Source organism: Mirounga angustirostris, unplaced genomic scaffold, assembly GCF_029215605.1.
Source record: "Mirounga angustirostris isolate CCGP_5_RB_7025 unplaced genomic scaffold, mMirAng1.0.hap1 SCAF_10, whole genome shotgun sequence".
Taxonomy (NCBI): Eukaryota; Metazoa; Chordata; class Mammalia; order Carnivora; family Phocidae; genus Mirounga; species Mirounga angustirostris.
The window spans coordinates 65,917,377-65,930,806 of record NW_026991718.1 but is presented as its reverse complement, the minus strand read 5'-3'; the positions used below and the strand labels follow the sequence as shown (position 1 = coordinate 65,930,806).

Below are 13,430 nucleotides of genomic sequence, written 5' to 3'. Positions count from 1 at the left end.
TAATTTCAACCTTTATCTTTACTAATTCCCTCTTTATTTCTTTTTATTTTTTTTTAAAGATTTTATTTATTTATTTGACAGAGAAAGACACAGCGAGAGAGGGAACACAAACGGGGAGTGGGAGAGGGAGAAGCAGACTCCCTGCCGAGCAGGGAGCCCGATGCGGGACTCGATCCTGGGACTCCAGGATCATGACCTGAGCCGAAGGCAGTCGCTTAACCAACTGAGCCACCCAGGCGCCCATTCCCTCTTTATTTCTTTGTTGATCCTTCTCTAAGTCTTCAACACACATTGTAGTTTCCTTTAGTTTTAGTCTATTTAAGTTAATAATGAAGTTCGTTAAGCATTTCACCCTGAATACAGCTTTTGGTTTGTTCCATAGATTTTGGTAAAATGTGTTCTTTTCATTGCTTTTGGGATAGTTTGTAATTTCATTTTTAGTTCCTCTTTGAATAATAACCAATGGTCTTCTGGGTATGTGTTTTTTGAAATGTCCAGTGTCCCTCTCTGTCTTTAATAATGTTTTTTTTGCCTTAAAGTTACTTTGGTATTAACAGTTATACACACTTTCTCTCTGTGTTCCTATAGAATATCTTTTTTTCATTGTATCATTTTCAATGTTTCTTTCTCATTGTGTGGTTTTGCTTGTTTTTATTGAAGTAGTTGATGGACAATGTTATATTAGTTCCAAGTGTATCTCATTATGTTTTATGTGTCCCTTGCAAGCAGCATATAGTTGGGTTTTGTTTCTTTATGCAGTCACATAACCTTTGTTTTTAAATTAAGGTATTTACCCATTTAAGCTTAATGGAATTACTCATATTTATAATTAAATTTATATCTTACTATGTTCTTTCCCCCTTGTTTTATTAGTTCTGCTTTCCTTTTCTTCTTCCTAGCCTTCATTTAAATCGACTGTTTTTGTTTGATAACTGACTGAGATACCAGGATCGTTTAAAGTTGTTGCTGATTTAAGGCAGATCACTGGAGAATTTCCTCCCATCTCTATTTTCAAAAATTATTTTATAAATTTGTACCTGGCTTATACAATAAAGGATGCCACCCATCAACAGTCTGTTAGTCTAGACATCACATAGAGCTGAAGAGATAGCTTCTCCCTCTCATTCTCTGTCCCATTATGAGGTTCCAGGAAAAAAAAGGTCTTTTGGGACCTCAAGGCCAGGGGGAAAAAAACTGTTTCACATTAGTAAACGTCTTGTTAAACATTTATGGATAGGGGCACCTGGCTGGCTCAGTCAATAGAGCATGCAACTCTTGATCTTAGGGATGTGAGTTCAAGCCCCATGTTGAGTGTGAAGCCTATTTTTTTTTTATTATGTTATGTTAATCACCATACATTACATCATTAGTTTTTAATGTAGTGTTCCATGATTCATTGTTTGCATATAACACCCAGTGCTCCATGCAGAATGTGCCCTCCTCAATACCCATCACCAGGCTAACCCATCCCCCCACCCCCTCTCCTCTAGAACCCTCAGTTTGTTTTTCAGAGTCCATAGTCTCTCATGGTTCGTCTCCCCCTCCGATTTCCCCCCTTCATTCTTGCCCTCCTGCTATCTTCTTCTTCTTCTTCTTTTTTTAACATATAATGTATTATTTGGTGAAGCCTATTTTTAAAAAATAAATTAAAAAAGTAAAAAATAAAAAAATAGTTTTTTATTATTCCATTTTTTTTCTCTGTTAGGTTAGATGTTATATATTCTTTTGTTTCTTTTACTAGTATTTTCGTAGAGGTACAACATGCAACCATAACTGGTCAAAATTTGATATTAATTGGTGTCTTTATTCTCTTCCCTAACAATGTGATATCTACAGTACCCTTTAAGTCCATTTACCTCACTCTTTATTTAGATGTTAATTTAAATAATCTATTTTAAAGCTCATAAGAAATTATTTCCAAAAGCCAATATTTTTTTGGGGGGGGTGTCTTCTGTGTATTTGCCATTTTTGTTGCTTTTTTCCCCCTTCCTAATTCTCTAGGCTTCTGTGTGGGAATATTTCCATTCTGCCAAAGATCATTCTTTAGTATTTTCCTTCATTTGAGCTGTTGGTGATGTGTTACCTCAGTTTTTGTTTCTCTCTACACGTTTTTATTTTACTTTCCATTCCTGAAAAATGTCTTTGTTGCATATGACAGTTATTCTTTTCAGTACCCTGTGGATACATTAGAGTGTCTAGCACCCATTGTTTTGTTGTGAAATCGGCTGTCAGTTTTACATTTTGCCTCTTTAAAGTAATTTTGCCGCATTTAAAATGGCAACAGTAGTAAAATTGCCAGTTTACCGTTTGCGATAATAAATATAACATTAAGCCTGTCAGTCGGTTTAGGTGATTTTCCCCACTGATACTTAGTTCTCTGGGTACATATGCGGAGGAGGCACGAAGTGAGGTTCATCGGGGGCCGGTTGTTACCATCCACAAGGAGCAGAAGTGAGAGAGCAGGGCTGGAGGGCACTTACAAGAGTGTGCCTAGAAGGATGAAGCCTGGAATCTAGTTTGGACAAAATGAGAAATGGGCTGGGAGGAAATTGATGGGCAGTGAGAAATGGTTGTCTTATTCAGTTGTGGGTCCACAGACTTGTGATGGCTTTCAGGAGCACTGTTGTGTTGCACAGTGCAGCTGGGGAATCAGGGGAGTCAGCGCAGAAGTGAAGGGATGGAGTGGGGATGTGAGACATCTCCAGTGTTTCCTGCCCCGCAGGAATTCTCCCTAAACTTCCCCAGGAAATGTGCCAGAGAGTCAAGTGCTCATGTGGATGGGCTCTTTCACTGACTTTTTTCTGTGTCCAGCGGTTCTTTCACTGGACTTCATCTGAGCATTGCAAAGTGGAACTTCCTCCAGCTGTCTGAAAAATTAGTGAAATTTTGCACATTTTGGTGATGTCATGATTTTCTTTTTTTACTGCTTTTTATTACGGGATTTTCAAACCTATCCATGGATAGAGAGAATGGACAACGAACCCCACATGTCTATTACCCAGCTTCAGTAACAATTTCTTGCATTCTTTTCTTTTTAGTATTTTATTTATTTATTTGTCAGAGAGAGAGAGAGAGAGCACAAGCAGGGGAAGCGGCAGGCAGAGCAGGCAGAGGGAGAAGCAGGCTCCCTGCCAAGGAAGGAGCCCGATGCGGGACTCGATCTCAGGACCCTAAGATCATGACCTGAGCAGAAGGCAGATGCTTAACCGACTGAACCACCCAGGCGTCCCAGTTTCTGGCATTCTTATTCTACATAGTCCTCCAACTTTTCTTTTGCTTTTCTCATTATTAGAGTATTTAAAGCCAATTTCCTGCATCATATTATGCACCTGTAAGTTAGGTTGAACAATCAAAATTTTGAGGTACAAAGTGGCAATTTCACATTGTTCAGTCTAAAACTTTTACTATTTTTCTCTAACAGAAACTCTATGTACCTGTCAATATATTTTTCTAAACCCACAGCAGATTTATCTCCAAATGTCAAAGTGCATCCCTTCATCGGTCTGTTGCACCTTCCCTGAGGCTTGTCTTCTTCCCAGGCTTGGTCTCTGCCTGCTGGGCCGCTGTCATTCTGATGCTTCCTTCTGTCCCTTTCCTGTGGAATGTGTTCCTATTTTCTTAATCATGTTTTCATCATCTTTGATTTATTCCTTTGTTTTGCTGAAGCATAATTCTCCCTAAGCTTCCCCAGGAAATGTACCAGAGAGACATAAAGTTTGTACCCTTGTCTGCCTTCATTTGCCCTCATACTTGATTGATTATTCAAGTTATAAAATTCTATGCCCCTGGGATGCTTGGGGGTGTTCCATCGTTTAGGCGCCAAGTCTTGATTTCCACTCAGGTCATGATCTCAGGGTTGTGAGATCAAGCCCGTGCTGGGCTTCACACTCAGCAGGGAGTCTGCTGGAGACTCTCTCTCTCCCTCTCCCTCTGCGCCTCCCCCTGCTTGTGCGCGTGCTCTCTCTCTCTCTCTTCCAAATAAATAAATAAATCTTTAAAAAGAAATGCTATGCCCACAAATCATCACCCACTCAGAATTTTGAAGGCATAGCTCTATGACTTCTCGTGCTGCTGTCGAGAGATTTGATGGCATTCTCCTACAAAGGAGTGGAAATTATATGTTTATTCCTCTCAGAAAGCTTTTTAGATATTCATTGTATCCCTCTTTTTCTGTGTTTCACAATCATCTGCCTTCATGCTTGTTTTCATTTCACTTTCAGTGCTGGCCTCTCAGAGGAGGAGAATTGTCTCTCATGATTTCTCGCCTGTTGTCCCCTTGGCTCTCCTCTTCTGAAACTTGTGTGCTGACCTGATCCTCTAATTTTCATTTTTTTCTCACCTCATTTCCAAACTTTGTTATCTGGAAATTGTCTCACTTTTGTCTTCCAACTTTCTGATTAATTTTGTTTCTGTTGTGATGTTTTGTTTCTGCTTCATAGCACCCTGTTCTTGTTTTTATCAGATCTCCCTGAGGGTATTGTGTGTGTGTGTGTGTGTGTGTCTGCTTTGTTATCTTCTGCTTTTTGCATTGTTTCTGTTTCCTCTAAGTTCCTTCTTTTTTCCCTCACCCTTCTTTGCCTTTCCTTGTTTTTTGTTTCCTTGTTTTCTCTGCTTGTAATACTTTCCTTACAATCATATTTTCAGTAACTTCCTCATCGATATGAACAGACAGCCAAGAATAAACAGACTTTTAAGGAAATTTTCCAACATGTAATTATAAACTGTTGGCTGGAGGAATGGTGGAGACTTGGGGAGAGATGGCGTTTTTGTTGGCAAACCTCCAAAATGTTAAATCTGTAGGTCTTGTCTTTTGTTTTTCCTGGTGCCTCCAGATCCAGAGTCTTCTGTGGTGGAGTCAGGAGGTAAGCTGACTTGCTGCTCATTGTTTTTGGTTCTGCGGGCACTTAGGCTGAAGCATCTTTTGTTTTTCTGTGTAGTTACTTATCCTACATCTGCTTTCCTTTGAATTTATTGAAATCTCTTGCTCAGGTTATACTTCCGTATCAGCTGGAACTGTTTTCAGCTGCAGATTAATAGAAAACCTGACTTAGAGTAGATAAAACAAACAGGGGTTCATTTTTCTCAATAATAAGAAGTCTGGGGGTAGATGGTTACTGGCCTTGGCTCAGTAGCTCAGTGGTATCAGGGTCAATGTCTCTGTGATTCTCTCAGCCTTTCCTTCGTGGTCAAAAAAGGGGAAGTGCAGCTACACAGAATATCCATAGTTAAGGCCTGAAGAAGGCAGGAAGGGGTAATGGTTGTATTGCTTTCCCTGAACTTGCCCAAACAGACATCTGCGAGTGTTTCATTGCCTCGCATATGGTCATATAAATACTCCTTGCTACAAAAAAGACTGGGAAATTGGTTTGGCATATCGATTGCCTGAACAAAATTGGTGTTCTCTTGGCCAGCAAGAAGGGGAGGGCAGTGGGTAGTACGTAAGCCATGAATGATGTCTGCTACATTTTTTTGTATCCTGATGCTATCGTTTTAATGGGGTTTCAGGTAAAAGGAGATAAACATGCCACATTTAATTGCACTGTGAAGATTAAGTGAGAAAATCCACATAAAGCACTTAGCACAGAGCCTGGCACAGAATAAGTAATAAATAAACATTTGCTCTTGTTATGTGACCCATGGTGCTTCATCTTTGCACATGTTTTAGTGGCAGTTGGACTGGCCAGGTGGAAATGCCACTAGGCTCTTGGATATATGGGTCAGCCCTGCAGAGAAACTGGGCTGGAGAAATAAATTTGGTTGTCATCACTATGTGGATAGTGTTTGAAGTTACGTACATGGATGGGATTTTCCAGGGAGAGCTTTTGTGATGACAAGCAAGCAGGAAGCACACATCAGAGAATGTAAATCAAGCTTAACCAACATGATAAATTGGGATGTCATTACAAATAAACATATTTAGATTGTGGAGCCTGAATTTAGTCTTCTAGCCTCTACTTTGTGCAATATATTGTTTAAAATACTGAATTATCAAAAAATTAAGCCACAGTTGAGAGAAGTTACAGAAGTAGGTGGTAAGGTCAGACTAAATGTGGTATATTTATAGTTAAATAAATATGGCCTTATTTTCTTCCAGTTATTTTAAAAAAACCACTTTACTTACTTAAGACTGCTATGACATCAAAAATCAGAACTAAATTGTCTTTAAACACATGGGTGTGGTTTCTTCCTAAGTTATTGAAATGTGGAATTCAACAGGGACCATCATTTGGAGGTGGCCTGGCTAGGACTGTAGCAGCTCTGCTCTGTTCTTGCAAAGGAGCCAGCCGTGTCCCAGGACACACTGCAGATGTTTGTGCTTCCTTTCCCTTCTGTGTTTCATTTTCTTGGAAGGAATGACTGATAGCTTTTTCTGCAAATTGCACTCTATAATTCCAATTGCGGTGGTAGGGTCTGCCAACATTTTTTGATGTGTAGAAACCATTTGAGTCTATTGTTTTAGTAAACCTCCTCCCCTTTTCCCCCAAAATTCAACAAAAATATTTTCTATTTCTTGGTAATCATGTAAAATTAATGTATAGAGAGGATTCTGGGCATAAACTTTTGACATCTATACAAATCTATACAAAATATATTTTTCTTAGAGACTAGATGGTAATTCTGTAAAAAAAAAAAAACAAACCCTCAAAACACAAAAACTAAAAACATTTGCATTTGGAGACATCGAGCCAAATTCTAAAATTAAAATTACATCTTGATTGGTACATATTTTTAAAACCATATGTCCTGTATCTGTACTCTGCACTTGAAAGCATCATTGATGGGCTGGGGTATGTACTGTAGACAGTGATCAAACAGATATGTGGTTTGGAGAACTATGTCACAATACAGAATATGCTTGAAGGCATTGAGGATATTTAGACTGGAGAAAAGAATACTTGAGGGAATCATGATCGTTTCCTTCAAGTATTTGAAGGGCTGATACATGGGTAAAGATAAATGTTCTCTGTTGTTCCAGAAGGTGATAATTTTGAGTATAGCAATGGGTGAATTTGTTTATTTCAGTTCACCTTGACAAAGAATTTCCCCATAAAGGCATCTAATATATCTAATGGAATTTTAGCTAAGACTAGAAGAGGTCTACAGGAGGGATCGGCATACTATAGCCTTCCAGCCAGATTTGGCCCACTGCCTGTTTTGTAAATAAAGGTTTATGGGAGCACAGCCACGCCCATTCATTCATGTTTTGTCCACTGTGCTTTTGTGTTACCTTGGCAGAGTTAACAATTGAAACGGAATCCAGATGACCAGAAAGCCTCAAATATTTACTATCTGTCCATTTACAGAAAGAGTTTGCCAACCCGTTCTGTAGATATCAGACAAGTCAAGGGAGTTGTAGAAGATCTAACTCATTGGATGGTAAGTTAGTGTAGGTGACCTCCTAGGTCCTGTCCAACTAAGATTCTGTGGTTCTCTATAGAGCTGATAATAAACAGGGACTTAAAATGTGTTCATAGGAGAGAACCCAAGACGGGCGCCTGGGTGGCTCAGTCGGTTAAGCGTCTGCTTTCGGCTCAGGTCATGATCCCAGGGTCTTGGGATCGAGCCCCGCATCGGGCTCCCAGCCCTGCCATCTCACACTCCTTGTGTTTATCTCTTCCACAGATACTTAGCATTTGTGTGAGATGTGAATTTTAACAGCCTTGTGCTTTAACTATGAAAATGCCATTGTTTTGAAATTCTAGTTGTTTCAGTAGTGGATTGGAATGAAGCAATGGATTTTGTAAACAATTAGCTAGTGTCAGATTCAAAGTTATTTAAAATTTTTTAAAATAACTTTTCTCTGGCAGACCATTCGTGGCATGAATTTCTATGTAATCGGAATTGCTAGTTTTCCTAACTTTTTCATCTGAGAATCTCAAAGCATTTAGCTAATATTTTTATGCCTTATCCATCAGTGTTTCTTATACAAGTACATGGGATTATTAAGAAAATTCCTTTGGTTGTTCTGTATGAGTGTGTGTGTGTGTGTGTATGTTTTCCATTGGATGTTCTATTGAAATACAGAAGACTTGGACATTTTTTAAGACAAAAATTCATTGAGGAGGTGTAATTTTGGAAAAAATTTTAGTGTGACCTGATGGTATAAATCATTCCAATGGGAAATTAGAATCATAAAAAATATTTACAGTGGAATCTAAAACATCAGGTTTTAGACCTCAAATACTAAGTCATTTATTTTCCTTTGAAATATAACATCTTTATTAAAACTACTTAAATTCATGGTTTTTGCTTTAAAGTTTACATTTTAGATATGTGAACTTAGTGAGATAATCATATTTAAGAAATGCATAATGCAGCACTAATTACTTTTTTAAAAATTAATAGATTTTATTTTTAAGAGAAATTTTAGGACTACAGAAAAATTAAGTACAAAAAGTAGAGTTCCTATCCAACCCCTCACATCTGCCCTCACCCTAACCCCACTGCCCATTTCCTTTATATTATGAACATCATACATTAGTGCAGCACATTTGTTACAATCGATGAGCCAATATTGATACACTGCTATTAACTAAAGCCCATAGTTTACATTGGAGTTCCTTCTTTGTGTTGTATATTTTGTGGGTTTTGACAAATTATAATGACATATATCCACCATTATAGTATCATACAGAATAGTTCTACTGCCCTAAATATCCCATGTTCTACCCATTTATTCTTTCCTCCCTCTCCCTAGCTCCTTTCAACCAGTCATGTTTTTACTGTTTCCATAGTTTCACTTTTTCCATAATGTCATATAGTTGGAATCCTATAGTATTCAGCCTTTTCAGACGGGCTTCTTTCACTTAGAAATATGCCTTTAAGATTCCTCCATGTCTCTTCATGGATTGTGAGTTCCTTCCTTCTGTGTGTGTGTGTGTGTGTGTGTGTGTGGTTTTGGAATTTATTTCAAAAAACAGATTTTGGTTAGATGGTAATTGTATACATTGAGTTTTAAAAGTTACAGAAACAGTGACTTTTTAAAGCTTTTTTTTAAGACTGCTTTTTTAGAGAAGTTTTAGGTTTATAATAAAACTGAGAAGAAGGCCTAATGATATCCTTTATATGCCTTCCCCCACACATGCAGAACTTCTCCAATTATCAGTATCACTCACCAAAATGGCACCTTTTTTTTTTTTTTTTTAACCAAGGATGAACCTGCATGGACACATTGTAACCACACAAGGCCCACAGTTTACCTTAGGGTTCACTCTTTTTATGGGTTTGGCTCACTTCTTTTTATAGCTCAATAGTACTCCACTGTATGGATGTACCACAGTAAATTTATCCATTTAGTTGTTGAAAGACATCTTGGTTGTTTCCAAGTTTTGGCAGTTGTGAGATTAATTACTTTTAAAAATATAAATAAAATAAATAAATACACTTTTAAAGTATTTATTGTTATATTTTAAAGTTAACTTACATATGAAAATGTAAGCATAAAATATTTTTTAAGAAGATACCTCAATTTTTCAGCAGCTTGAAACCTATTTCATTCTACCCACTACAAAATAAATGTGTTATTTTTTTTTTTAATTTGCAGAAGGTTTACATGGTTGTTCCAAAAATTCAAATGCTATAGAATTATATGGGCTAAAAGATGTAGGCCTTGCCTGTCTTTCTAAGATCATAGTCTTACACATTTTTACTTATGGGTATAACAACATGTGTATATGTTAAAAATACATATGGTATAGTCCTGTTATTATAAAAAACCCACAACTATATATGCCCATATGATTACATTTATCTCTTTATCATTTACAAAGATGGCATCATGCTATACATATTGTTCTGTCACTTGTAAACATTTCACAGTACTGTGTATTGTGGATATCTTCTTTTAAAAACTGAAGTACAGTTGACATACAATGTTACATTAGTTTCAGGTGCACATCGTAGTGATCTGACAAGTCTATACCTTACGCTATGCTCAGCACAAGTGTAGCTACCATCTGTCAGCATACAACACTGTTACAGTACCATGGATATCTTTTCATGGCAGTAAATATTCTTTTAAATCCCTGCAGAGTATTCCACTGTATGGATCAATCATAATTTAATCATTCATCTATTACTGGACATTCATATTATTGTAATTTTTTGCTACTATGAATCTTGTTGCAGTGAGCATCCATATTTATATATGTATTTCTTTTTCATTTATTCTATAATTATTTATTTGGCCAGGTAATTCCAGGTGCTGGGATTCAGCAGTGTGTACCAGAGACGATGTTCCATTTCTTGTGTGGGGAGACACACAATAAACAAATAATAAATAAACTAGATATTTTCAGATAGTAGTAAATGCTGTGAAGGGAGTAGTGGTGGTTTTCCTACTTCAGATGGGATGGCCAAAGAAGAGGTTTCTGTGGAGCTGACATCCGAGCTGAGAGCTGCATGGTGTAGAGGAGGCTGCCGTGTGTTGAGTCTGGGGCTGTGGCGGGGGCAGGGACAAGCAACTGTGCACCAGGCAGGGCAGTGGGAGCATCTGCCTGGTACAGGCAATGAGGGTGCATGTGTGTAGGGAACCTGAAAATGAGGAAACCAACTAAAATCCGTTCACTTTTTATTATCATCCTATGCCAGCAATTCTAACCAGTAACATCCTGTTCTCTGCTACCTTTCCCCACCACAACATTGACATTGTGTGCTTGTCACTATATCCCTTATAGTTTTGAAGCCTTGATTCCTAGACATGAGTCAAAGGCTATGTGCATTTTAAATGTAAATTGGTGGTTCACTTTTAATTATAAAAATTATTAAGTATTTTTCAGATAAATACTGAATAAACTAAGGACTCATGAATGAGGAAGTTTTGTTCTATGTACTTTTGTAAGTAAACAGTTGTATAGATTTAGGTAATTTAAGTGAATCAAGACAATTATAAAAATTAAGAAATGGAAATGAAATAAAGTCATCCATAAACTCACTGTTTAAAAATAAATACAGGGGTGCTTGGGTGGCTCAGTAGGTTGGGCATTGGGCGTCTGCCTTCTGCTGAGGTTATCATCTTGGGGTCCTGGGATTGAACCCTGTATGGGGGGGAGGGTCGCTGCTCAGCAGGGAGTCTGCATAAAATCTTTAAAAAAATAAATACAGACATACTATTTTGATTCATAATGGAACTATTTCTGCTTCTGTTTCTCTTTTGCTGAGGTATTAAAGTCAAGATCCTAGTGATTTTAGAAAATACTCAAAATTAGGAAATTATAGAGCTGTTAGGCTTATCAGAGTTCACCTAATATTTTAACCCTATTAAGGTCCTATTGAAACAGGCATCTCAGTCAATCATGTGAAGAAGGCATACCTGCATGTGTGGTGGGACTTACTTGCAGAACAGGGCCTCAAATATAGTAATCCATCAGGTCCCTTATTGGATTATGACTTTGGGGGATAATTTTAAATAGTTAAAAGATTCTATCATGATAATGTTTTCTCCAGCAGATATTTAGTATGTGTCTTTCCATGTCCCTCTGCTAGGTGCTGGGGGTACAAAGATGATTGAAGGTATTGTGACAAGTCCAGTCTAACTGGGAAAAAAGAGGCAAACAGGTGGATTCAGCGCAGGGTGGGACCTGGGAATGGAGCTCGGGGGAGGGGGAGTGCATGGTGCTAGGGTGCCCCTCCTGCCTTGGGGAGCTGTCCAGGCCGTGCCTCCCTTCTGGGCTCTTGTGCCACTGTTCTTCTCACTGACTTTTAATCCTTTCGCCACACCATGCTCTTGCACCCTTAGGACTTTTGCAGAAGCTACTCTCTCTGCCTGAAATTTTTATCTCCAAACCTCTCTGATGATTCCCCACCCACCCTGTTAGACCCTCTCTGCGCATGCTCTGCTTCTACAGCTGTTAGGAAGAATTGCTTGCTTCCTGTCCCCACCTCCTCCCCAAGAGAAAGCTTTCAGCTGTAAGTTAACAGGAAACCTGATAAACAAGTGGCTCAAACAGACAGGGTTGGTTCTTCGCAGAGATAAAGGAGGCTGGAGGTCAGGGACATGGGAGGTAGTTGTCTTATTATCCGTGTCAGGTGTTTGGTGTGAAGGATTCTCTTGCTTTTTCCCTCGTGGTTATAAAATGACCACCCCATCTTCTAGCCTCACCCACATTCAAGGCTGAAGGAAGGGATGGCTCTGGGTCTATTCTTTTTTTGTCTTGGAAACAATCTTTTCCAGAAGCCTGCAGCACACTTTCTTGTTGGTGCCACTGACCTACTGTAGCTGTGATCAGCTTCTCCAGCACATGATATGGAAGGTAAGGGTTTTGTGTTTTTCTGTGAGATGGTCAGTCCGGTGCGGCCACAAGAAGAGACAGAGCAGCTTCAGATACTTCAGCTTTATTATACTTCAGCTCCTAAAGACAGAGGGTCACGGGGAAAACACCAGCATGGTCAGGAGGGAACAAAGGGAAGGATAGGCCAGAGCCTGTATTAGGGTTACCGAGGGAAGGGCAAGATAGGGCATGGTGAACAGTGGAAGACTGGGTAGTTTGAAGAATTCCAGAGGGCTTTGGGTTTTAGTTGCCTGGTACCTGGCCCTGGGATGTTTAGGGAGAGGAATATTGCCTCCTGGGATGCACGGGTATGATAGAGGAGGTTGTAGGGCTCTGGATTGGTTTGTTTGCATATTAGAGGTGTACTCAAGGCTGAACTCTGCTATCTCTAAGAACTGGTTAGTCCCTAGGAGAGGCATTCTCCACTTTCCGCACCTGCAGCCAGAAGGTTTTTTAAGATGTCAAAACATAATATACAGAAAGTAAAATATATATATATATACACAGACAATGCCATGAGAGAGAAGGGATAATTAAGATGTGTTGGGTTCACTGTTCAACAATGTCCATTACACGCCTGGAGATTCCTTACAGGAAGGGATTGTCCTGTTCTTCCTTGAATTCCCAATGCCTCGCACACTACCTGGCACACTGCATGGTGACATGTAGATCAGGAAAAGAAGGGAGAAGGACATCCCAGGAGAAAGGAATCTTCAGTACAAAGGCACTGATCCAAAAGAGCCTCCTTTGTGTGTTTGGGGACAAGTGACTGGAGCAAGACAGAGGACAGGGACTAGCAGAAATTGAGGCTAGAAAAGTAGTTTGGGTCAAACTGAAAAGCTCTGAGTGTCATGTTAATTTGTCCTCTCCCTGTATTAGCACTGGGGAGTCACTGGAGAGTGTCAGGCAAGGGAGTGACAATAGGATTTGTGGGTTAGCTATTAAGTGTGATGGTAACGTGATGTAGGAACTGGTGCGAGAGCGACTGGCGTCCGGGAGGCTAATTAACAATGTCTAACTGTGGTTTGTTAGGGTAGAGTAAGAATAATTTGGGGGATTTGGAGAATGTCATTTTGAGGTCCTCATCTAGAACAGTCATCCTCAAAGTATGACTCTGGCCCCTAGCATCAGTATTACGTGGCCGCTGGTTAGAAATGGCAA

At 39.1% G+C, this 13,430-nt stretch overlaps 1 protein-coding gene across 12 annotated transcripts in view; it reads left to right on the top strand.

Moving 5' to 3' along the window:
- The window catches only part of ACYP2 (acylphosphatase 2), a 182,771-nt gene that overhangs the window by 20,847 nt on the left and 148,494 nt on the right, over positions 1-13,430 (top strand). For 2 of the 12 annotated variants that reach the window (XM_064572510.1, XM_064572511.1), the window contains exon 4: positions 4,833-4,862. The exons of 8 other annotated variants lie outside the window; for them this stretch is intronic. In XM_064572510.1, the coding sequence (XP_064428580.1) occupies positions 4,833-4,862 (30 nt within the window). Of the gene's footprint in view, positions 1-81; positions 865-4,832; positions 4,863-12,172; positions 12,252-13,430 lie in introns of those variants that run through there. 2 more of the 12 variants (XM_064572512.1, XM_054509873.2) reach the window with 2 other exon arrangements.